General features: G+C 43.9%; 1 protein-coding gene across 1 annotated transcript in view; it reads left to right on the top strand.

Moving 5' to 3' along the window:
* The window catches only part of LOC117561031 (smoothelin-like), a 59,423-nt gene extending 34,460 nt beyond the window's left edge, over positions 1 to 24,963 (top strand). Inside the window, 17 exon segments of the mRNA XM_034238228.1 lie at positions 834 to 936; positions 4,509 to 5,209; positions 6,677 to 6,728; positions 7,961 to 8,563; positions 10,598 to 10,671; positions 18,438 to 18,620; positions 18,875 to 18,950; positions 19,148 to 19,180; positions 20,383 to 20,562; positions 20,662 to 20,724; positions 20,811 to 20,892; positions 20,975 to 21,151; positions 21,240 to 21,366; positions 21,692 to 21,760; positions 21,762 to 21,844; positions 23,306 to 23,483; positions 24,651 to 24,963. Coding sequence (XP_034094119.1) covers positions 834 to 936; positions 4,509 to 5,209; positions 6,677 to 6,728; positions 7,961 to 8,563; positions 10,598 to 10,671; positions 18,438 to 18,620; positions 18,875 to 18,950; positions 19,148 to 19,180; positions 20,383 to 20,562; positions 20,662 to 20,724; positions 20,811 to 20,892; positions 20,975 to 21,151; positions 21,240 to 21,366; positions 21,692 to 21,760; positions 21,762 to 21,844; positions 23,306 to 23,453 — 2,754 coding nt within the window. The 3' untranslated portion in view covers positions 23,454 to 23,483; positions 24,651 to 24,963.
* The last annotated feature ends 818 nt before the right edge of the window (positions 24,964 to 25,781 follow it).

The following is a 25,781-nucleotide window of genomic DNA, read 5'->3' as shown; positions in this document are numbered from 1 at the left end:
TCTCCTACACACCTCTCCATATGCCAAAATGCTCTTACCTCTCCTCTGAGATCTCAACCCTGATGGAACTTTCCTCTATCTGTGCAGGTTAGGGATAGAGTTTAAAGTTTTATTTCATGCCGCCGTCAGACTGCAGGTATTCTTGAAGGAAGCTACTCGAGTCAAATCAGGCTGTGAAGCTGAGATATGCATTGAATGTATCTGTCGGCTCCTTTCTGGGCATCTCTCGCTCTCTCCTTCAGACCCATACAATGGAAAATAAAACAGATCATTACTTTTCCAGCTGTCCATACATGTCGCTCATCATAGCTGAAAGATTTGACCTCAACCTCCAACAAAAGACTGTTATGATCTCCAGCTGACCTGAAACAGATGATCAGAGGACTGTGTTTTACTCTAATCAGAGAAATGAGTTGGCAGTTTGTTCTGATTAGAAACCTGAAGACATCGTGACCTGAGCAATTATTTATTATTTATTTATTATTATTATTAATTTTAGTTTTTTATTCTCATTATAATACAAGTACCGTTTTTCAAATCATATATTTTTAGAGACCCGGAAGTGACAAATGAAATAGCAAACACAATTAGTCAAAATAAAATAAAAACGAAAAAGTACACAGGGGTTGTTTGAAATTGCAAATGTCTACACATGTACATATGCATACATATCAACATACATATATACATTCAATACACATACATGTGACCATACATACACATCTATACATATACATTCAATCGGTTCAAACAAGATGTTTGACTGTGACCTGAGCAATTTAAAGAGCATGATACGTCTGGAGTTTTTATAGAAATGCACTTTTCTTCTCCAGGAGACAGAGCGGGAGGGTCACAGTGAGCAGGAGCGTGTCCGATCTCAGATCCGGGATTTACGGGGACAGCAGACGCAACAAAGCAAAGAGCTGCAGAGAAAAGGTGAGAAACACTGCCAAACTACTCACTCGCTGACTAACACAATGTTTCTAAAACCTACACACACTTAGATCTTGTTTAGCTATGCCACACTTTTGGGATTGCTTTAAACATTCACCTAAAGGTCAAGTTTGGGTAAGAATTCGAAGCCAACACTGACCACCTCTGTTGCGTTTATGACTGCACACATCCGACTCGATGCAATTTCCTCTCCACTGCCTGTTAAAATAGTCAGCTGAAGGAGCCTTTCTCCTGAGGTGGAGGTCAGGAGGTCATATTAATTCATCTAACCTTATTAACTGTTTGGAGAACCTCACAGCCATAGGCATAATTACTTTAGCTTCTTAGGTGTGAAGTCCTTTCATTAACCACTTTGTTAGCCACACCATTAATAAACTATCATGAATGCAAACCTTCAGGAGAGGATGAATGGGCTTCTTTCACTTCAATTTGACACTTTGCAGGCACAGAGCTGACTATGAGTAGCTTGTAAAATGACAAAAGTGCATTATTGAGACACAAATGTGGTTACACACCTATCTACAGTACAGTATAGCTTGTCCAAATCAAACAGTCTATGGCAAACTATATATTGGAAAAAGCCCCTGATATAGGACACCAAACTTTGATTGTCCTTGGCTGAAGATGAAAGAGTTTATTTTCTTTTATTTAATCCCGGGGCCTGGCTGACCTAAACCTGGCCCTGAGGCAGACGGCCATAGTGGTGTCATTCTGTGTGGCCTGGTTTGCCCTGGACTTGGTTCTCTGTGTCCTTCTCATGGGTCTGGGGTTGGTGGTGGGGTTATGGGAAGCAACAGAGGAAAACCCAACAGCCACACCTCTGCTAAATAAAGCTGATACCAGAACAGAACTAAGGTCTAGTGAACTTGGCCGAGAAACTCCCCACTGTTCCTGATTTACCACTCCCTACCTAACAATTTAAACCAGGGTGAAACCAGGGTGAACAAACAAGGGACCACCGTAGAAAAGCCGGTTAGGAATGTGCCTTTTTTTAAAAGGCAGCAAAGACACTGACGTTTGTGGTTGGGAAAGGACAGCGTAGACAGGGTGGGCCGGTGGTTCTTCAGTGGGCGGCTGTGTCTCAGCAGAGAGAAAGTAGCAGAAAATAAGAGATTGTCTTGGACCATGCGTGGCATTTTTTGGGGGGTTTTTGAATGCAGCAAAAAACGCATACCTCTACCTCTCAGACAAAAAGCTTATATTTATTTACCTCAATGACCATGTGTTAAGCAGTACTTCAAAATGTAATGTTTGGAGAGACGATCAGTGGAATGTGCCTTGAGTTCCCAAAAGAGAGAAACTCACACAACATCATGGTCTGCAACTGTGATACCGTGCAAAAAGTGTATCCCAAAATTAGACCAGAAATGAATCCCCCAAAGGGGTGATAGGAAAAATCTGAGAGGTTTAACTGGAACTTTCAACAAATCTGGGGGATTTTGCATATTCGAGACAAGGCAGGATATCTGATCATTATACCGTGCTTTCTCTGAGACATCTGCAACCTGCGCAAGAGTTTAGAGTAGGCATTGCTTCACTAAGAAGGTTTACGAGCCAATCAGTTTGGAAACCCTGGAATATGACCTTAAAAGGATTTTCTAAAGCAGACTCACTTTTTTTTTTAATTGCAATAATTGGTTGCTGCAATGTCATGTTTTTTTGTACAGCTTGGTGTATAGCACTTTTCTTTATACGGTTGCATTATTAAGAGTAAATGCTTTTAATGAGACAACATTTTTTAGTAACAATAAAAGCCACGGAGTGATAAGCCCATGTTGAGCCCGGGTCATTGCATCAGCAGGCGAAGTGGAGTCAGAAAAGCTGGTTGACCAGTTCACAGCAACGGAAAATGCAAGCTTTCCTCGTGTCACTGCTTCGGTGTGAAGGGCTAAATAAAACCCTTACTCAGCCTTTGTTTGTGCCCTATATATTGACTGGCAGCCGAGTGCACAAGCGCAGGCTGCTTTTGTAGCTATTTCAGAGCTAAGAGCAAGCCTCTCATTATCCAGCAGCAATGGGATTTTCCAAGAAATCGCTACACAATAGACATGACCGCTTCCCAATGGCACAACATGAACAATAATGTATACGTTTATTAAAAGAAGTGCTTTGTTCAGGCTTTCACTTCTTTTGAGCAGTAATTGCATTTGGGTTGAGTGCCTCATTAGATTCAGACACTGCTGTCTAGCAGACCATTGTGTCACATGTGAGATTGGCAGCCATTTGTTGTCCTAATTGTGTATCATTACTACGTTATCTATCCAGCTTGTATTACATAATCATCTGGTCTGTTAATCAACATCCTGCTTCCATTTATAAATTGATTGTAAACAAATTAGCAAACGTCTTTTTTCTGTGATTTGTTAAGATTTAATAAATACTTTAGATCAATTTGCTGCAAATGTTAGTATATACTGACAGTCATGCATGAGACAGAAGAGAAACAATGCTCCTTATGGCAATTTCAAGATTTTGACATGCAGAATTAAAACGATCAATAAGTAACTCGGTGTCAGGGTCAATCACTGGTCAAACTACGATTAGCAAATATAATTCAAGATTCTGCAACTGAATTGCCTATTTCACGCCTTAGATCATTTCAGAAATATATTTGAGTGTACTGTTTAGCCCTACAATTCAAAAGTGTACGACCCAGGTTGCCATTTTCGAAATTCAAGGCAAGATCAAGAATATCTAAAGTATTTGTTTACAAAGTTACCTACTGTAGATTTAACAAAGCTGTGAACTTCCTGTCTTGCTGGAAATTAAAGGGCATTTCCGCGGCTGCTGGTCACGTTAATTGATTGCTTTTTAAATGACAGCCTTGCATACTTCCTGAACCCCATTTGTTTGCAGTGTTAACACAGACACACACAGGTCACACAGAACTGTTTTCATGCTTTGGTGTGTTCATGGGATGTGGGAATCTGATACATGTTTTCCTTATCTGCGGTACGTATACAACCTCAGATATTCCATCACTTGAAGCACCATAGGGTGTTGGAGGTAGAGACTGTAACAGAGGGAGGATGTGGGCTGCGCTGTGTTGTTTGTAGTGTGGTTTCCTGAGGAGAGAAGGAGCAGTGAGCCTGGACAGAGGGGAGGGGGAAGTACTTGTCCTCGTCTCTATTTCACCCCCACTTCCTCCATACCGCCTATGGTTTAGCCACATACTCGCTCTCTTTAGTCTTGACCCCTCCTTCTATTCTACGCACATCCACCGACACAATCTCACAAATCTTGCTCAGGAACTGAGACCAGTCTGGAGGAAATGCCTTCATCCCCTCATGTCTCCACGTGCCTCCTCTGTGATCCTTAGTGGTATATTCTAGCCTGGCCTGTACCCACAGAAGTATTTCATTTCCATCACATCAATCTCATACTTCACCACCTACTGCTTTCCTTTACTCACTGACAATAACACCCTTTTTACTGAAGTTCACTACTAGTGTGAGAGAAAAAGTAATATGAGAATCCGTTTTTTTGTAACAGGAAAGCTACAAGGTACAGAAAGGCTTTCATTACTTTTTGATTTAATTTGTTTCCTGTTGCAGGCTCCAGCTCAGGCATGGTGCTGGATCTGGATCACCTGGGGAAGGAGGACGATGGCCCTGCAGCGCTGCTGATCCAGCCTCAGAGAGAGGCTGAGAGCAGCGAGCCGGACCTCGTCCTGTCTCATCGTCAGAGGTCCGACTCCTCAGCGTCAGACCGCAGTGCGATCTCTGGGCTCTCCAGGTCCAATCTGGATTCTGCGGCTTCAGAGAAGAGCGAGGGCTCAGCCTTCAGAGGCCGGCTGGACTCTGGAGCCTCGGACAGGAGCCAGAGTCCCTTCCAGAGAGGTCGGCTGGACTCTGGGGCTTCAGAGCGGAGCGTCGGCTCCCTGACCCACATCAGGCAGAGACTGGGTTCAGATGTCTCAGACTCCGGCGTCAGACCCCGTCTGGGCTCCGGGGCTTCAGACAGCGCTGGGCTTTTGTCACGGACGGACTCGGGGACATCTGTTAGTGCGAGTGTGTCCTCTGAGGAGAGGGGTCCAGCAGAGGATGTGGAGGTAGCCACGAGCGGTTCCACTTACAGCACAGATTCAGAAGTTGAGAGCGTAAGTCAAGGTCCAGCCAGCCTTCAGGCTCCGTCCAAACAGGACAGCATCATCGACCAGGAGCAGCCGGATGGAGCCGTCTTATCCCGGAAAGATCCTGCAAATGGCCTGCTCGACGACAGCATCAAGGGAACATTTGACTTCCAGAAAAAAAAGGTAGAGTGCACAGTTCTTGTATGAACTTGTTGTCTTTGAGGAGAAAAACATTATAAATACAGCATCCAAACAGGGCAGGAGGGCCACTGACTAGTTTAATGAGCATGGCGATAATCAAAGCATGTTTACCAAATAAAACAATAAGAATTTCTGATACTTCCCCAAGTTTTAAGTAATTTTCGTCTTTTAATACTAACAATATATACAAAACATATTTGAATACTAAGAAAGGAAAATGGGGCAATGTAGATGTTTTCCAAGTCTTACTGAGACACCTTGACTGAAATAGACACAGATGGGAGGCCAAATGAAAACCAGCCAGCTTAACATCGGCTGTACACATTATAATTGTGCCACTAGAGTGGGGTGTTGAACCACATAGCCTCACAGTAACATGCACCAACAGTCCAAGCTCTTTCCTTCTTTCTTTTCCATCATCCCACCCCAGACACTCGTTCTTCAGTGACACCCAGGTCACATCGGCATCCATAAACACAACTCGCGGAGCCCTGTTAGGTGCTGTTTAACTTGTGTTACTTAGCTACACAAACAAACTTTGCACCTGAGTGTCTCTGCTTCACCTCAGCGACGTGTCGGCCTCACCTGCTTTCAGAGAGGGATAGAAAGCGCTGCGGACAGAGGTTCTGTCTCTCTTCAGCCCAGAGCGCGCACACACACACACACACACACACACACACACACACACACACGTACACACACACACACGTACAGACACACGTACGTACGTAGCGGCTGTTTCTGCACTGACTGTTGAGCAACATTTCCCATTTAGGGGCCTCGGGTCACCGTGAAGCCATCGCGTTGCTCCTCTAAATGTGTTTACTCAAGGCTGGCCCCGGACTTCTTTTATTGTTCCCTGCAAGATACGCTGATGCTCATTCTCCAGAGAGTAATGTAAACACTCTGGGGCCCATCATGGCTCTGCTGCCAAAAAAAGAACAGAGGCCCACCACTTCACTCCAAACACAAATGTTACATAAAGAAAACACCACCGGTTGATTCTGTTTTTAGGAAGGTGTGTGTGGCTCTGGTTGTTAAAAATAGTGCATGTTAACTAGGGATGGGATTTTGAAAGCAAATGTATATTCGAATATTCGACCCCCCAAAAAACGGTTAACCGAAATGTATACATCCTATTTATAAAAAAAAATGCGTAAAATATACAGACAGACAGACAGACAGACAGGTACAAAACACACCTTTAGACCCAACACATTTAGCTATGACACGGTCATATACATTGAATTATTCCATTTGATCATATGTAATCAACTTATGCACCCCTCCCAACAAAAATTACAATTAATATATTCATAACTCATATCATATTCGAATACCTGAATAATTTCGATTAATCGTTCCCATCCCTAATGCTAACCCCTTATCTCTTATACTTCCTCTACTGATTGTTCCATAATGTTTCTTTGTTTTGTTTCTGTTTTTTAGATGACAATAAACGGTGATCTGCCCCTCAATAATGGCAAAGCAAAGGATTCTGGTAAGAAACTAGTCATTTCCAGCTTCTCAAATATAAATATTTGCTACATCTCTTTCTTTTGAATTGTTGTCCATTTATCAGGTTTGGTGTCAGTAGTGTTGATTGGAAAGAACATGCATATTTATTATAAATATTATCTGTTAAAGGTGGGGTAGGTAAGAATGGAGAAACCAGCTCGAGTGCGCTAGAATTTGAAAGTACGCAGCCGAAAAAAATCTGCCCCTTCCTTCAGACTTCCTTACAGAGCCCCTCCTCCAACACACATGAACGCACACATGACCAAAGAGGGCACGAGATAAGTTTGTGCACAGATGGAAGGCTGACAGGCAGGTAGGCCATCCAGTTACTTTAGCCGGGCCGGCTCAGATGATTGGTCGTGCTTTTTATAGCGCCATAGCTTCCCTTCCACGGATGCATTTTTTTCATGTATTTATTGTCAAAGCATTTAATGTATTCATTGCTATCGGGATGTTAAGAGCATTCCATGGAATATAACAAAAAGTGTTTCTGAAGTGAATTACCTACCCCACCTGTAATGCTCCTAAACCTATATGCACAGATTAATTTGGCTTAGTTTAATGATATTGCACTCGTCGTCTTCATCAGGGAAACTGAAGTGGGTAAAACAATCGCACCATAGTTCATCCCCAGTAGGACTCCACTTTATGAAGACAATGGAGCCATTAGTGGGACCGTATCGAGCCACTCGCAGTAGAGTGCTGGGATGAGGGCATGTTATACAATGTACACTTTCTTTTACTGGAGAGCGCTGTTAGCTGTGTCTATTTTATTATAAACAGTTTTCCTTGCGAGCAGCACATCTTTTTTTATTTGGGAGGATGACCTCAGTGGATATCTTCTCCTCTAATCACTAAGGATTTTTCCACTGGAGAGTTTGTGCGTAATCATGAGCTCTGTACACATTATTTGAAAGTATTAAGGATCAGAGAATGGAAAATAAAGAGTGGAAGAAACGTGTCCTGAAAAGTCAAAAAATACAACCTGAAAGATGGTTAAACAGGGGGAGTTAAGTCAAGCAAAATAAAGCGTCTGAAACAAAACCTAGAGGATGAAAGGAGGAATGGGATGTGTAGAGGGCTTTTTAGGTGGAGGAGGATATAATGAAAGCAGGATAAAACATAAATCTGCTAAATTCAGACTGAATAGTGGAAGAGATCCAGACTGTGCTGTATTTTTCTGTGATTTTAACACCATGCATTATGTCTTTACAGCACCTGAGAAGAAAGTGGTATTGGAACAATTCAACCGAACCAACTCTGTACGCGATCGAATGCGTAAATTCACTGAAGCAACCCAGAGCGCAAACGTCCCAGCTTTGAGGAAAGCTCCTCTGAGGAACGGCACCTCCTCCGGCGGCAGCAGCCAGGCGAATCTGTCCAGAGCCACCGAGATGTTTACACACACAGGAGCATCCCTCAGCACATCTGGAGACAGGCCAGAGAGGCCACGTGTGGACTCCACATCTCACACCTCCGCAGCATCCCAGAGTCAGGCCGTACCTCAGCCAAGAGGTGTGGCCAGCAAACCTCTGTCTTCAGCCGGCCAATGGCAGAGCTCCGTAGGCGGGACGAGGCATCCAGCAGAAAAAGATGCGCATGCCTCCAGTAACTCAAAGGAAGACGGGACCCCAGGGAGAGCAGCTGAGCAGCAGGTCACCCAGGGAGAGGCAGACCCCGACATGAAGACTTTCCTCACTATCGAGATCAAGGATGGGCGCACCACCTCCACCTCTACGTCCTCCCCCAGGGGCAACATGGTGCCCATCACCAACATGACCCCACGCATCACCACTAATCCTCTGGGGCAGAGAGGAGGTAAGAGCACCCACCTTACAGTGCTACAATAACTCTCAAATAACTCTAAAATAACTATTTTCCAAAATGTTAATTCAGGATTAGAAGGACTTCTGAACACATATGTTTGTTCAACCACTCAATGCACTATTATTTCTAGGTGACACTTTTTTTTTTAAAGCTCAATTACACCATGCAGATTTGCAGCACTGTGTTTTAGGTCATTTGAGTCTTAATTTAGCGACTTTATGTCTTTACTTGCTAGTATCAATCCTTAGATCATAAAGGAATCCCAGTCGCTGTGGGAGGCGACCGGCACCAAGGAAAACGGTCACATGTGGGCCGATGACAAGCAGAGCGCGTGGATGAGTGGGGATAGATGTTAGGGCTAAATATGAAGCTGCGTGATTGAACTGAAGGGTATTTGTTATGGAGTTGGTGCAGTGTGGAGGGGTGAGGTCAGTAGTCAACAGAAGCGAGTATATTTGGGACAAAGGAGACAATAATTGGCTCTCAGGCCAGACTGAATGGTGATACTGTAACAGTGCAAGTGAATGAGCCTGCTCGCCCACACAAGGCTTTGTTTGTTCCATGCTGTATATATTGTCCCCCCTACACTTATCTAAGACACTTTCTTTATCCATTCTCCTTGGTGTGCAATTAGAGACGTTTTTATTGATGATTTGATTAGTCTCAAATCCATGAGTTAACCATTGGAGTCCCAGCTGTTTAAGACACTTGAGATTCTCAATTTGAGTGTAGCATTGTCACCTTTTTCTAGTCTACTACCAGAAAAGGTGTCCATGCATTTCACGCCTCATTTCTTTTTACTGTTATTAAATCAGCGTAACAGTAAAAGACAGAAAATAGGTTATGAAACATGAGGAAATAAAACATACACCCCTGGCTGGGCGTAAACCATAAAAACGACTCCTAATGGAACAAAATATAAGGAATTTTGCTAATTAGTCAAATAAAAAAAGATGGAACAAGAAACATTGTCACTCCTCTGAAACAGTTCAGAGATACTGCATGGCCCTATCAGTGGTATTCAGCTCTGCTTTTTCTAAATTATGTATTCTTCAATTCATACTTACAAGTATACTTTAAATACTAAAGTAGGTCAAATGTTGTAGTTCTTAGAGAAATACAACAAGTATTCAAAAAGGCATATTTGTAGTGTGTGAGTTTCTGTATTGTTAACTAACTTAAGGCACATTAAGTAGCAGGAAAGTCTCCTAAAAACACAAAGTTCCTGAACATGTACGTACTCAGCAGCACAGTACATACTTGCAGTACAAGCAGTACTAGCAGGGGTTTATTAATTGCATGACAGAAAAACATGAATAGCTGAGATGTCAGTGTGTTTCAGAAGCAGAGCTGCTCCAGCTGCTATAACTGTACAGTCCAAACAAGACGTGTTAGGTTTCAGCTCTTCCCTGAAACCGGGACCTCCAAACCAAACTGTTTATGTAAGACTAAAGCTGAACCTGTGTGATTACACCTCTTACAGCGCCCCCCCCCCTCCACTGACACATACTGGCAGCCCCACTGGACTCCTCCACGAGGGTTTTTCCAGCTCAGTTTGCTTTAATGGCTTTGGGCTCCTTTTTTGGGAACCTGCCTGTCTCCCACTGACCAAAGACAGGCTGGGATTGTGTCTCCGGTTTCTCTTAAAAGCACCGTCTTAAATGTAAACTATGCTGAGCTGGTGTGTATCAGTCTTGTATTGTATGATATAGCTTTTGTGCATGTTTAAAGTTAAGGGGTGGGAGTGGGGGGTTTGAAAGCAGGTCGCAGGGAAATCCATGTGCAGGTAAATAAAGAGAGATGTTTATGTTAAAGGTGACGTCATCCACATTTTCTCGCCTCTCATTAGCCAAGGGAACATGTTGTTTATGACACTATGGCAGCTTATGTAACTGACTAAACACAGTGCAGGACCATGTGCACATGCATATGAATCTTTTTTGATGTTATATGAACCCATAGCTTTGCAATGTTTTTCCTCTTGAATTCCATGTTCATTTTGGTCTTCACTTGTATCTGTTTCAGAGTTGACCCTCGGCCTCCGAGCTACACCGTTCAAGATCTCCTCATCCAGCCTCTCCTCAGGATCCTCCATCAAGGTACAGTCTGCCATTGCAAAGTATTTTCTGGGAAATGATCATAACATTGAGGCTTTGCAGAATCTGGAGACGGAACCTGTCAAACATGGATCAAAACCACATTCCCAGTTGGATCCAATTTTGTAGATTAACACACCTTTTGTATCCTCTCTTTCATTTCCAATGGAGTCAATTGAAGTCCACTGTGTGTTTGTCCCTGTCACAGCCATCACCTATAAAGGCCTGAAACGCAAGTGAGCCGGGACAGTGAGAGACAGACAGAGGGTGTACAAAGGAGGGAGATGAGGGAAGAACAGTGTTTATCAAACACAGAGTGGGTAGCCAGTCACATCTGTCCTTGTAGGGTATGTGAAGGAGAGAGAGAAGAGGGAGGTGCTCCGGGCATTCCTTGTTTTCTCTCGGCAGGCCATGCCCGCTGAGATTTATCTGGGAAATGTTTCCCCAATGACACCTGTCTGTCTTCATGCACACTGATTGTTGTCCATCTGCATCAAGACACATGTTGACAAATGTTCTTCTTCGCGTCTTTTCTTAGGGGCCAATGCAAAAGATTCATCTCATGTCAGAGTCTTACCGACCCCCTCCCCTCTTACAGTGACCTTGGGGGTTAGAAAGAACATCTAAACTCCCATTTGCCTCGTTCCTCAACCTCCGCGCTCCTCCATGAAAGGAAGTGTCTTGGGGAATGGGGAGTGGGGGACTGAGGGGGTGAGGAGAAATGGTGAACTATTTAATCTTTAATGGCTGTGTATTCCCCCCCTGTGTGGAGCGCAGCTGTAATCTGGTAATGGGATCAGGGAGCTGGTTGATTACGGCTGGGAGGAGTCTCTACGAGGCTTCGGGGTGAATTTAAGGTGTTGGAATGAGACTGTCTCCATCAGTTAGGCCCTTGCTGAGACGCACAGACACAGGGGCCGGTACATAGTAAGATAACACAGCAGTCTTTCTTGAAAAGGGATTTAGCGGCAAGCTGAGGAGATAGAGCCTTGGTGTTGGGACCAGGGGGTCACAGGTTCAAATCCCACTGCAGTCAGCATGTCGTTGTGTCCCTGGGCAAGACACTTCACCCCAAATTGCTCCTGTGGGGATTGTCCACAGTCCGCAGACAGTGTCCAAGTCACTTTGGATAAAAGCGTCTAACAAGTAACGTGTAATGTAAAAAGATTGCGTTTATACTCGTCTGAGTGATATTACGACCATATCATAACGGCATGCAGGTAATGCCTTGTGCTAACATGTGAATGATTTCTTTTTTTTAGTATTTTGTATTTTAGATAGTGCTAAAATAAATACATGTGGTTGAAGAATCCAGATCCTTTTTCATTTAAAATAGTTAATTTACCTCTGTGGACCTCTCACTGAAAAACCCATTTGTTTCGATCCTGCTGACTGCATGTTAGCACTAATAGGCTGGGTTTCACATACATGGTTATGATCATCATTGTATAGGCTCAACATGAATGCCTCCATTGATGAAACCACAAGACTATGACAAGTAGGTCTTTATCTCTTTTCGTCACTTGGCTGATATTTCACCAGCTTCCACCAGATCTGCTCAAGTTTCCCCTAAAGTACTCTGAGCCTGAGTGACTTGGCTAATGAGATTTTAAAAACAGCAGCAGACACTGTTAGTTAGCATCAACTAAAGGGGAGCTTGGTTACCTACAGACTGATCCAGAGACCACCTGCTCTCTGACTTTACCTGGTTTAGTGGAAGTTCTAGGTTGTGTGAGATGTCAGGGATTTATTGTGAATCCTCTTAAATAGGAGGCACAATGTAGGGCTGCTCGATTATCTGGGTCAATAATTGTAATTGCGATTATTAAATGCGATTATTCATTGACTTTGAAAACATCCATTTATTGGAGAGAAAAATATGTGAACAGTATGTTTTTAACAGTTGATTACCGTGAACTTTAAGTATAATTTAAAAAATTAAAAAAAAAATTTAAAAAAAAGTAATAATAATAATTAAAAAATAATCGTTTTATTTCGATTACGTTGTTTTCGTAATCGCGATTAAAATACGATTAATTTAGCAGCCCTAGCATAATGTATACAGTTGTGTTCATTATAAGAAAAAGAGTGTTTAGTGTATTTAGTGTTGGAACAAGAGTTTGAATCTGTTTTTCCTGTTTGGTGTTGATCGTTGTTGTTTATTTACCACAGTGGTTCCCGCTGAGGCTCTGATCTGTTTGGGTGGTCTGGGCTTCTTCTCGGTGGTCCAAATTCAGCACTCATACCCTCCCCTATTTCTTAAGTGGTATTCTTTTAAGATTCTAATAAAACACACTGTTATCGCAATCTATTTAAGGGTCAACAGAGATAAATGTTCTAAGAAGCAATGAACAGACTTCAATAGTGTTGGAGGCCTAGCTGCTCTTTCTTTATTATAAAAGATTAAGAGGAAGTTAATGGTCACGATGCTTGTAGGTTTCCAGCTCAGTGATGAGAGCTGCTTTCAGACAGGTGAGGCCTGCAGCTGGGTATTGATGCCTCGTTGTCCTTGTTTGTCTACCCTCCCTCATACTGTAAAGCGTCTTTGAGTTGTGAAAAGCGCTATATAAATAAAATGCATCACCATCATCATCGTTCTCAGTGATCGCAGCTGCTCCTGCTCATCTCAGCTGTCCATGTGCACGGCCTTGAACACAAATATAAACAATGCCCACAGTGCTGCTGCGTGGACATGGACACACAGGCCCACACATTGTCTCACTGTCACAGGGGGATTGTTAACAAACTGCTGAACCATCACACATGCTGATTACCCAACCGGTTTACATGTGTCATAGACTTAAGCCTCCCTGCAAACTGCGGAGAAACAGACGTCTAGATGCTGTTTTATAGACACTTTTTCTGTCATTGCTATGTTGACTTTTCTTCGAACTAGAATTAAGCTATACTACATTATTTCTGGTACTGGAAACTACTTGTTTACTGTATAGCAGCAGGGTTCACAATAGCCACAGACGCTGTCACATAATAGTGTATGCACTTTTTGATTGGTCAGGCTTTTTAACCTCACTGTTTGCCGTGGGTAAAGTGGGTTAGTGCTTTGATGCGTGATAAGACTAGAGACATGGTCCTCCTGGGTTTTGACCCACTTCCCTGCTGCCAGTCACATTTCTCTTCACTTTCTCTGAGGGCCAGTTCTTCCCGGGAACTATTTTGCTCACCTGTAATTACCAGGAGAGACCATTGTTGCCCTTTGTCACATTGTTATCCCTTGTTTTAATATCAGTTTAATGCGTGTGATGTTTTGGCTTGTTATCAAGAGCTACAGATTTATCACATTTGCCTTCCCCTAGTCATAGATACAGTATGCCCAGTACTCTTTGTTTTTGTGCATGCTTTTAAAGCGTCAGGAGGCATTTTTTTTTTTAAATGTCTTGGGCCTCTTACACAATAACCAATGTGCACACAGACTTCTGTCAGCGCTCTTGGAAGACTCTTCATTTATCACAGAAGCACTTGAAGCATTCACATGAGCAGCAGCTGGGCAGCTTTGTCAGTGAGCCTAAAACTAAATCTTTAAGTGCTGCGATGTCTTTCCCTACATCCTTGCCCAGAGCCGAGGAGAGCTGGGTCTCGTCTGACGTTCACTTCTCACCCAGCCTGCTGTGTCATAGCCCCGAAACACTTTGTCCTTCACGGACTGATCCTCCCTTTGGACGTCTGCTCTAAGTCAAAGTCATGCAACGCAACTGACCTAATTAGTCACAACACCATCACATTTAGTCAGAAAGCATTTTTATGAGGAGTCAAAGACTAGCGTATAACTCCGCTTAGCCCGGGCTTAAGGCCACATCTAAACCTTCGCTGCATGCTAATCGGGGTGTGAAGGACAACGGCTTGAGATAAAAGGAAAGTTGAAAGAGGGAGGGGTAAGTTTTCTGAATTGTTGCCGCAACCATTCCCCCCCAGGCCCCCACCAGGACAGACTGGCTCTGTGAAATAATGGCAGGGCAGGAGATAGACATGTCCACGGCACCTGGAAAACGGGGGTGGGACTTCTGCTGTCTGGGAAACGGGATTTGTTTCATGCTCATTGGCTGTGAGGGTGTTGGCCCGTGAAGAGGGCAGATTTGTTGGGAGTATAAAGGACGTGCATTGTTTTTGAAAAGGTCTCTGTAGACAGACCAGATCAGACACCCTCTACCTTCACATCTGTGGCCACAACATTTAGATTTTTCTGATCTTACGCCACAACTTTTTGGACACACGTAGATTTAGGCGACTTTGAGCAGTGTAACATTGAGTGCAGCCGGTCTGGCCATGCCTGGAGTGAACCTGGACATACCAGCCTCAGAGGCTCCCGAGGCTTTGGGCAGTCCAGATAGCGCTTGTGCAGAGTCTGGCCTGGAGGAGGCGATCGGTGATCTGCTAGCTCAAGAGGAAGCAGAGCATGAAGAAGAGCTGTTTTGCAAGAGGGAATTTGAAGTAACACTACAGTGTGCAGTGGGGGAGATCCACAGTGACCTGCAGGCCTTTGGGAAGCGAGTGGATGTTTGCCTTAAGGAGGCAGCTTCTCAGGTGGCTCCTCTGGCTGAGGCCCTCGCCCGGCTGCAGGAGGAGAACCTGAGGATGAGCATTCAGCAGGAGAAGCTGCTGAGGCAGGTGGAGGCCCTGTGCAAGGTTATGGGGCTACCTGATAGCTTACTGCATGAACTGACCAGCAAAGAAAGCTCACCTACAATTCAATGTGAAAGCGAAATACCGTCCAGTGATTCTCTGTCGTCATCCAACGATGCTCCAGCCAGCACATCCCAGGACGAAGCACTTGAAGCGCCTCACGAAACTTCATCCCACACGTTGGAAGATTCTCTATCCAGTGCTCCCCAGGACTCTCAGGCTGGCACTCTTCTGCATAGTCCATCAAGCATTTCCCAGGAAGCTTCATCCTGCCCTGTATCCGCTGAGACAAGCACACCTCCGACTCCAGAAACGTTGTCTCTCCAACACCCACCCACCTTTGCAACCTGCCGGTCCCTCTCTGCTCCCTCTGGGTTGGAAAGCATTTCTTGCAGCAAAAGCGCGGTACTGCTCTCTGATACAGGTTTAGAAAAAAACCCAAACGCCCTTTTTTGTATTCAGATAAGCTGCGTGAAGAATAGGAATGTATTTTTGTTCCTGTGTTCGCAATACATGTGGATCAGCTGGCCTCAAGTACTTTTGAGTGCCATGCTTGTTCTTGCCCATGTTCTTTTTGACCTGTACTTTCTGACCTTTTCATTGGTTTTAATTCCCTTACAATATGTCCTTAATTCATTTTTTAGAAATAGCCTGTATATTTGAAGGACATCACTACAGTCTGTCCTGGAGGTATTCCAATCCTTCAACACCATGTGTTTCTGATCCTGGCTAGTGCTCGTGTTTCTCTGCAGCTCTGCATGAAAGGGCTCATGTGTAGTGCATACACTTCATGTTTTAACAGTAACAGTTGCCCTGGTCTATAGTTTGTCACATCATAGATCATCCATCATGCTCACTTTGGCAGGAATCATATTGATTTAGCATACAACATTTTTCAAAGGAGTCATAAATGGAGCGGTTTTACTTGTCCGGTTTAATAACAAAGATTGGATTAAGGTCTTACATCCCATTGTAAAAATCATTGCACAGTCCTCTTGACTGACATGATAATCTCTCGGCTCTCAAGCTTTGTTTGCTCAATGTACCCTTGAGATCCCATAACAAACACTGTTTGTTTGTATGCACTGGTGACATTTCAAGGGATATTGAGTATTTGCGCCTGCGGCATAATCTTCAGTTATATAACGGGCCAATGTTGCAGCTGCATCTGCCAATCAGCTGTTCCTATAAAGGTGGTGGTCTTCTCTTAAATCTTACTTGTGATACCTCCCAATGCTTTTATTCAATGTCAACTATGAAATATGTCAGTTTTTCATCATTCTGCTGCCAGGGACTGTATTGCAGGTTTAAGTCATGAAGCAATACGTGTTCAGAGAGATTGTAGCCCTTCTCGTATAACAGCAGAATTAAGCATCTGAGTATCTGAATTAAACACGACGTGAGCGCAGGTTATCTGGGATTTTCTCGCCCCACTCACATTCCCACATTGCCTGAATCAGGGCCCTTGTTTGGCTTTGTTGTGTCCCAAAGCATTCCTTGTCAGTCAAGTGCCTCTCACTCCAGTCTGTCCCATGTCCAGAAAAGTTTTAAAAGCAGTGGCCACCCCTAATCCCACAGCACTGAGGCTGCTCCGGGCATTGTCCCTCCCTGGTGAAACCTGGGGCCCACAGTGAGGCTGTGGATAGGGACGGGGCCAGCTGTCTGAGCTATATCTGGACGCAGCTACAACAAAGGCATTAAAGCCACATCTAGAGCTCCTAGTCTGCCACAGGCATTCAGCACGATGTATAATATAAGAGTAGTTTTCTATAGGATTTGTGGTCACTTTAAAAGAGCTGGTTGAAAGCTTCGTGCTCTACTTCCTCTTCAGCATGCTCCCTCACTCTTACCTTTTGCTCTTACGCTCAGCACTCCTTCTGTGGTGTGCATACCATTTTCTCAGAGTTTATATCTGCTAATGCATTGTTCCCATCCTCCAGTCATAATGGTGTACCGTACCTGTCACATAAACTCTTGCTTCACTGCAGCTCAGTATCATCTGGACACTCACTGTGTCAGTCACACTCCATGGACTATGTTAACAGTAACTTGGCAGAGTCGCTCATGTGCTTATGGTCACCCTCTCTGGCATGGCTGGAAGGCAGAGGGATGGAAGAAATGATGAGATGTGGTGCGCTGGCAGTCTTAATGCAAAAAGAGATTATCAGAGGGAGCCTGCTTCTAACACTCAAGCCTATTATGGCTGCAGTGTGTTTGACCTGTGCTTATTACGTTCTAAATGTCAGCAAGCTTAAGTTATGTTTTTTAACCCTTAGATATTCTTTCTGCAGGTGCTATGGCAATGCACATATCCAACTAAGGCAGTGTTTCTCAAACTTTTTCATACCAAAGTCCACTTAACCAATAAAAAAACACTCGCGGACCACCTAACTCCACAAATATCCAAAATCACATCGTTTTTCTAGAACAAATTACAAATCGCCTGAAAAAGGTACAAACAAGTGGCAACATGTGTGATGAAGGTGTTGTGCTGGGCTATATCATACAATTGAAAGTGAAGCTTAAGATTGCTCCATTGCGGAGATATTCCCGCGAGAGTGCGGAAAACTTAAATGTATTTATTTATTTCAAATATGAAATTTTACCAATATACTCACGGGCCACTAGGGGGTGCTAGTGGTCCGTGGACCACACTTTGAGAAGCACTGAACTAAGGTCACCATTCTTTTTTAGAGGGGCCCTAGTATGCACAAGGTCAGGTTCATATTGTACTTGTGCCTCTACTGGGACATGTTTACAGGCTTTAATGTTCCTATTATTTTTTTTCTCAAACTGCACCTCAATCACCCTCTGTCTGAAACCAGAGCCCAGTCTGCTCTGATTGGTTAGCTGGCTGGCTCTGTTACATAGTGATGTCATTACGTTACACAAGTAAACAAAGGAGTACATCCGAGACGTTTCAGGTTAGGGGGGTGCGAGAGAGAAACTCCTTTTGGAGGGTACTGTGGGATTTCAGCCTTTGCACACAATTGTCACAAACTAGGAAAAGGAAAACTCCAAAAAGCACAATAGGGCCTCTTTAACTGAATATATAGACATAAAACATTGTTTTGCATGTCTTGGTGTCTGTGCTGTAGCTCATGCTGTGTGTGTTTGTGTTGTGTGTGCAGATGAAGACAGAGCCCGTGGCCTCGGAGCCGGTGTCTGCAGCTGCATCGTCTGCCAAGGTGGGGAGTCACGTCCCCACCATCCCAAACGGCTCCAGCACTCAGAGCAAACCACACGAGCACTCCGGAAAACTGACAGCCGACCAGCTGGCTGCTATCGAGGACGAGGAGCTCCTTGACAAAATGGTACTTCACACTCAAGTTATAATTCTGGAGGATTTTGATTTGAGCACCACTTTAAAACTAATGAATGGTGTAGCGTTAATCATGCAGATAGTTTGTGTAGTAAATCTCCCCAGATATGTGAAGGTATATTTGGAAAAGTAAAAGCTTATTATTGTCTGTATGCAAAATGCTATGTTAGAAGTGCATGAACGAATAGAGCCATGCCACTACGACTTTTTGTGAAGAATGACTTCATTGTTTCTTTTCTCTCACAGCTCGATGAGTCAAAAGACTTTGAGGAGAGGAAGATGATCCGTGCAGCCATGAGAGACCTTCGCAAGAGAAAGAGAGGTAAGAGAACAAAATGAATCTCCTGTCTGTTACTCTCATCAAATGAAAACGTGCTTAATTATTTTATCCCGACCACTGCTTTGTTTCAAATGACGGTACTAAAAGGTAGTCACACTGCCTTCATTAAAGTCAAGCCTCTTCATGCCTCCTTTTTTTATTGAAATGTTCCACATCATTTCTATCCATTCTGCCCTCAGAGGCCATGCTGGGATGTACTCAAGAGGAAATAGGTATGGCAGGTTGCTGTGCAGTGTGATTTTACAATTAATAATGCCTGCGTTTGTTTTTTTGTGTGCACCATCCTGTCATTATAAGAGCTCTGTGGTGGATGATGAAGACAAAATGTTGACTGTTTTGTTAGCATGCATGAATCCTGTTGTCACACTCACATAACTTTGTAACTGAAACATCTACCACATGTAGTGTATCTGTGTTGTAGAGAACATACAGTTTCACAAGCCGGCTGGTTTCGTTGCCGTTGAACCCTAATTGGATTCCCAGATTTGTAAAAGCTCAGTGCACTCACTCAGTGGCATGGAGCATCCAAAGGGCAGACACAGACCTATCTATACATAGTGTAGAAAAGGCCCCAAAGTCATAATTATTGATATATATATATATATATATATATTATTTTATTATACAGAGTTGATACCCGTTAAGTTGTGCCTTCATAGTGGGGAGGGGCTAACCCACGTGTTTTTGGGTGACGTCACACATCGGAGGGTAATGTGCGTCAGTAGTTGCAGGAAAGTTAAAGTTATGCCGTCTTAAGTTTCGTATTGTGTGCGTAAATGAACGAAAAACCACACACACAAATATCTTTGTCTGCCTAAATCAGTAAAGAAGTCGAGCCTCATCGTAGCTCCTCATTTCCTCTATTCTGGACCTTTGGCCTTAAGTGGTGTTCTGGCCGACACACCTGGGTGAACCTAGTGATAGACACACAACTAGTGCCAACACTGTCTCTCTAATCCTCCACTACACATAGAGTTAGAATAAATGCATAATACCACATAATACGTTTAAATGCAGGTACCCTCTCAGGTAAAAGCTTTAGTTTGCACTGCAGAGGTTAAGGTATCACTTTGCCAGTCATCGAGGTCGATCGCAGTGTGCTTTTTCTTTTTGATGTGTGATGTTTTTGCTGTACATATAACTTGACAGCTTTGGCTGGGCTCGAACCTCCCACCTGTGCTGTGCTGTGCGTGTGTGTTTGTTTAAGGGAATTTCACAGTACTGTGGAAAGAATCTGCAAACCTCACATTTAGAAGAGGTTTAGTTTGAATCCATCTCTGCAGCAGTGAGATGAGGTGCTGTCAGTTTGTTTAGGACCTTTTTGTCCTCCTCCTCCTCTTTTTCCACTGACATCATCCCTCCACCTCTATATCCCCTTTCTCCTCTTCTCTCCCCTTCCCCTTCTCCACCCCAGACCAGAGAGAAAAGGAGCGCGACAACCGTCTGCAGGAGATCCGGCAGCAGAGGGAAGAGCGAGGGCAGAAAGGCCGTCCAGGCGTGGGAGCAGGAGAGGTGGGGATGAGGAAGGTGGAGAAGTCCGCCGACGGCTCCAGCCTCAGCCAAGTCACCAAGACAGACCGCTTCGCTTCGTCTGGTCGGTCTCTCTTTTATTTTGTGAAATAGATGGACAACAAATGATAAGGATCATCTTTGTCCGATGTGTTTATAATTAAAAAAAATGGTCCTTTTTTAGATGATGGAAGCAGATCATCACGCAGCACTGTTGTTGAGTCCAGTTATCTGCAGAAAACAGATAGTAAGTCATTTCTTTATTATCATATTTTATAGTCATTACAGTCATATTGTCAATATTATTCACATGCCTGTGTTCATTTATCTCAGGAGGGACACTCCAGTCAAAGTCATACAGCTTCAGCTCTTCCACATCATCTTCCTCCTCCAACACAAGCAAAAAAGTGGGCAGGTAAGTTAAGAAACATCACCACAGTATCTAATCAACGCCTACAGTTTCACCAGTTGACTTACTGTACGTGTCCCTGCCTCAGTGTGTTTGACCGCGAGGATGATACATCGTCTCGCAGCGGCAGCAGTGGATTGGCCGCGGTTGAGCGACTGCAGGCGGAGCGGCGCAAGGAGCTGATGAGGGCTCAGTCTCTGCCCAAGACCTCGGCCATGACGGCCCGCAAAGCCATGATCGAGAAGCTGGAGAAGGAGGGAGGCGGGTAAGAACAAACGGAGAGGAATTACTACCCAAGACAGGTAGCAGATCAAAGCATGTAAATATCAACACAAACCTGACTTTTCTTTTAGCCCTGGAAATCAGGCGGTCGCCAAGGTAAACAAGGTCCAGCGCTCCACCAGCTTTGGTGTTCCCAACGCAAACTCCATCAAGCAGATGCTGCTAGACTGGTGCCGTGCCAAGACCCGCTCGTATGAGGTGAGCTCCAGCCCGACAACACAGTGTAGGGCTCATCTTTAACGTCAGCCAGTGGAGCTAAACCTGAAGATTAAGACAAGATGGGCTGAGATAATATTTTCCTTCTATAGGAATGTTTCCATCACTTACCTGGGACTGCCTCCAAATGTAATCAGAATACCTTTATTCGTCCAACAGAGAGGACATTTACATTTGTGACAGCGAAAAAGAGCCAAAGAAAGCCTAATGTTAACTAAGAAGCATGCATAAAAAAAATATTAAAGATTAAAAAAAAGTTACACAATTTACAAAATGTACATCCTAATCTGTCTGTCTCCTCCCTCAGCATGTGGATATTCAGAACTTTTCATCCAGCTGGAGTAACGGCATGGCATTTTGTGCCCTGGTGCACAATTTTTTTCCCTGAATCCTTTGAATACGAGTCCCTGAGCCCGAGCAACCGCAGGCAAAACTTTGAGGTGGCCTTCAACACAGCAGAGTGAGTACACACACACAACTGTTTCCCATAGGCTGTATATAAAGATACACATACGGTCTATGATTTGTCCGCTAACCACATCAGTTCTGTTGTTGTTGTTAAGCTCTGACTGAAAGTGTGACGGTCCACCGACTATGTTGGAGAAACCACAACACGGCAGTGAAGCTTTTTGTTAATCATGGTGGAGAAAATGTGAAGAAAATGAGGAGAAACCAGAAGAAGAATCTTTGCTCTAAACTTCAGAGTCTAAAGCATAAAGACATACACTTTAATCTTCAATCCAAGCTTGTGAATGCACATTGAAAAAAAATTCAAAACGACACATTTCCCTTTCTTTGTATCATACACACATCCTTCTCTCATTCCTCTGTAACATCCACTTGTATTCAGTATTGCTATATACCAACTTCTACTTGACCCTGAAGTTCAGAGACGGACCCAAAACGCGTGAAACTCCTCGACTGATGTCCCGATGTTAACTCCCCTGTCTCTCCCAGGTGTATCAAACTACCTCAAGGCTCTAATAACTCCACCTTTAAACCACCACTCCCCACCTGTCCTCTACTATGATAACTGCTGCTCTAACCCAGAGACCCATGAGCAAACCCACCCAAACCACCACCAGGTTAACAAATACGGACGAGCTCCCGCCTATTACCTCCACATCTCCCCTCCTTTTTATTCCTAATACCTCTCTTATCCTCTCTCTTTCAAAGCCCCTCACCCACCTGTGTGTGCGTGTTTGCTCACATGCTCTCAGCAGTTTAATGTCCATGTTGATGTTATTCACGATCTCGACACCGGACTGTCACCCAACCACAGCCCCCGTCTTTCCACCTTTGTGTTGCACCCCCACCCACTTCCCCAGGCACTGCTGACCCTCCAGTAGTTTGCTGTTATCTGAAATCCCAACACACACACACACACTCCTGTGCACCAGTATGTTGTTTTTTAGAGTCACCATATGATTTTGTCTTTGTGTTTTTCATCTGCAGAACCCTTGTTGTTTTTTTCACCGTGTCTTGTGTTCTCTGAGAGATCGCAGCCATGCTAAAATGGTCAAAAGTTGCACAGAAAAAAACAACAAGAAGCAAAAAGGCTAAATGAGCATCACCTGCCGCTCATTTGACGTTTTGTTTGCAAGTGTGTTTGTTTGCCACATACTGTACGTATCGAGATGTTCATGAAGCATGTCAACTCATGGATATATTTGTGAACACAGAGAATGTAATGGTATTGTTTCTTTTTGTGTCATTTCTCTCTCCCTCTGTCTCCTCACCCTGGATCTTCTTCGTTTGGCTGCTCACCGCTTAATCTGTTGTCCTCCTCCTTCCTCTCTTTCCCACACTTTGTCCCGTTTCTTCTTCTTATCTGTATCTTCTCCCTTCTCCTCCTCCTATCTGTTTGGTTCTTCCTTTCCTTCCTGTCTCCCCCCCCTCCCCCTGCTGGGTGTGGGCACAGGAAAATGGTGGACTGCCCTCAGCTGTTGGATGTGGACGACATGGTGAAGATGCGCGAGCCGGATTGGAAGTGTGTGTATACGTACCTGCAGGAGTTCTACAGGGGGCTGGTGACCAAGGGCCTGGTTAAAACCAAAAACTCCTCCTAGAGTCGCACCTCAACTAAAACTGAACCCATGGTGAGAGAGGGGGCGAACCTACAGAGGAACCACACTCTGGTTCTGAGGTGTGTGTGTGTGTGTGTGTGTGTGTGTGTGTGTGTGTGTGTGTGTGTGTGTGTGTGTGTGTGTGTAGTGTGTGGTGTGTGTGTGTGTGTGTGGTGTGTGTGTGTGTGGTGTGTGGTGTGTGTGTGTGTGTGTGTGTGTGTGTTGTGTGTGTGTGTGTGTGTGTGTGTGTGTGTGTGTGTGTGTGTGTGTTGTGTGGTTGTGTGTGTGTGTGTGTGTGTGGTGTGTGTGTGTGTGTGTGTGTGTGTCTGGTGTGTGTGTTGTTGTGTGTGTGTGTGTGTGTGTGTGTGTGTGTGTGTGTGTGTGTGGGTGTGTGGCTGTGTGTTGTGTTGTGTGCTGTGTGGTGTGAAAAAGTGCTTCAGAAAACTCCTTATTGGCCCGCTTTTGGCAAATATGATCCCTCATGTTAATCTGAAGCTACTGAAGTACGAAGAGTACGTGTGTGGTCCATGTGTGCATTTCTGAATAGTCAGACTATGGCCCAGGCGGAGAGAGCCAGGACCATCCTGCAACACTTTAAAAGGAACTGCTGTTTCACAAAGCTTCAAACAAAGAGGTGAGAAACAAAGCAGGCTGTGTTGTCTGCTGACCCTTTGATCATGTGTGGAATTTACAGGTGTTTATGCTTGTTAAGCCCTTTTTAAAATCGTAAAGTGCAGAAGACCCCATGTCTGCAGTCCTTAAATAACAAAACCAAGTTTATGTTGTTGACATTTATTTCTCATGCGTGGCCGCTCCTGTTACTCAGGATGTCTGGAGGGTTTACAGAACGTGGAGATATAAACGCCACCCTGTGGTCACTCACACGAGGAACCTTCGTTTCTAAAACTGTTTCTCGAAAGTTTATCGAGAGCTTTTAAAGGGTTTTCCACACATTGCTTTAAGAAGAACGGAGACAAACAGGATGTAAAAGAAAAGTAAAACATAACCACGACAAGGAAAGGCCAAGGAGTTCATCAGCGATTTCTTTTCAAATGTAGCGGTTAACATATTTGGGTTATGAATCAATTTAAAGCACCTGACATAATGATTACATATGAATAATAATGAGCGATCATCCGATCCTCCACATCCTGTCTGTCCCCTCTTCTTTCTCACTGTCTCTTGTATGCTGTTCCTCAGGACGTACGCCAACTGCATGCCTCTGCTGGAGGTGGAGGACATGATGATCATGGGTAATAAACCCGACTCTAAGTGTGTCTTCACCTACGTCCAGTCTCTGGTCAACCACCTGCGCAGATACGAGATGTCCATGGGTCGGCCCTGTCCCCTCTGACCTCTGACCTGAGGGTGAAGCCTGGACGTGGCATCATGGACAAGTTGGGGATTGTGTGTGCGTGTGTGTGGTGGTGTGTGTGTGTGTGTGTGTGTGTGTGTGTGTTTGTGGTTCGTTTGCGTATTATCTTTGTTGGCAGTGGTGATGTGTTTTCATTATTTCATTAACACAAAGTCCGTCTTTTTACAGCAGAGGGCGGCAAAGTTTTTTATAAGACTACCTTTCAAAGCTTTAAAAATGTAATATTTTTTTACTCTGCTTTGTACTGGGAACATTTTAACATGCAGAAGCCGTGTTACCACGCTAGTGTACTACAAAAGAGAAATCTTTGTATAGTATTTCCCCTTTAAGTTATTTTTTACTATATCTCTGCCATACTTTTGTAATTATAAACCTTGTTGGCATGCTGTAGGTAGTTCCACAAGAAGAAAATATACCGTTCCGTTATTTGGTTTTTATCTCGGGTACTTTTGAATTGTTAAGACACTCTGGCTGCTGAAGTATTTGAATTAAGTTATTACGATTCTGATGTTGATGTAACAGTTAGCATATTACTATTTAATTACAGAGGCACAGGGAAGTCCTTCATTGTTCAAATGGATGCAGCGAGTAAATCTCACCTTTCTGAATTTTAAAGTGCTACTGAGAACATATTTAACACTATTTGAACTTTTAAAAGTCACCTGTATAATATTATTCTAACAGTGAGTATATTTGCGGTCAAACCAGTTTTTTTTATTCAGGGTATATAGAAAAAAGAGGAGTGGGCTGAGGTCATTCGGATGACTTGTATAATGACTTGATTTGTTTGTATTGATGGGCATATTTAGAAAAACAAAAATGTGTACAGCAGTGCTGCCTCACCCCAGCATCACTGACGTACTGCCACACACTCACACACTGCTCTTTTAGAGGGCTTCTTATTTATGCTTGAGTAGATTTTGTTGAAATATATTATTTTATTTGTTTGGTGTGTA

This window comes from Gymnodraco acuticeps, unplaced genomic scaffold, assembly GCF_902827175.1.
Source record: "Gymnodraco acuticeps unplaced genomic scaffold, fGymAcu1.1, whole genome shotgun sequence".
Taxonomy (NCBI): domain Eukaryota; kingdom Metazoa; phylum Chordata; class Actinopteri; order Perciformes; family Bathydraconidae; genus Gymnodraco; species Gymnodraco acuticeps.
The sequence above is the reverse complement of the archived record's forward strand: the minus strand, read 5'-3'. Positions and strand labels throughout refer to the sequence as shown.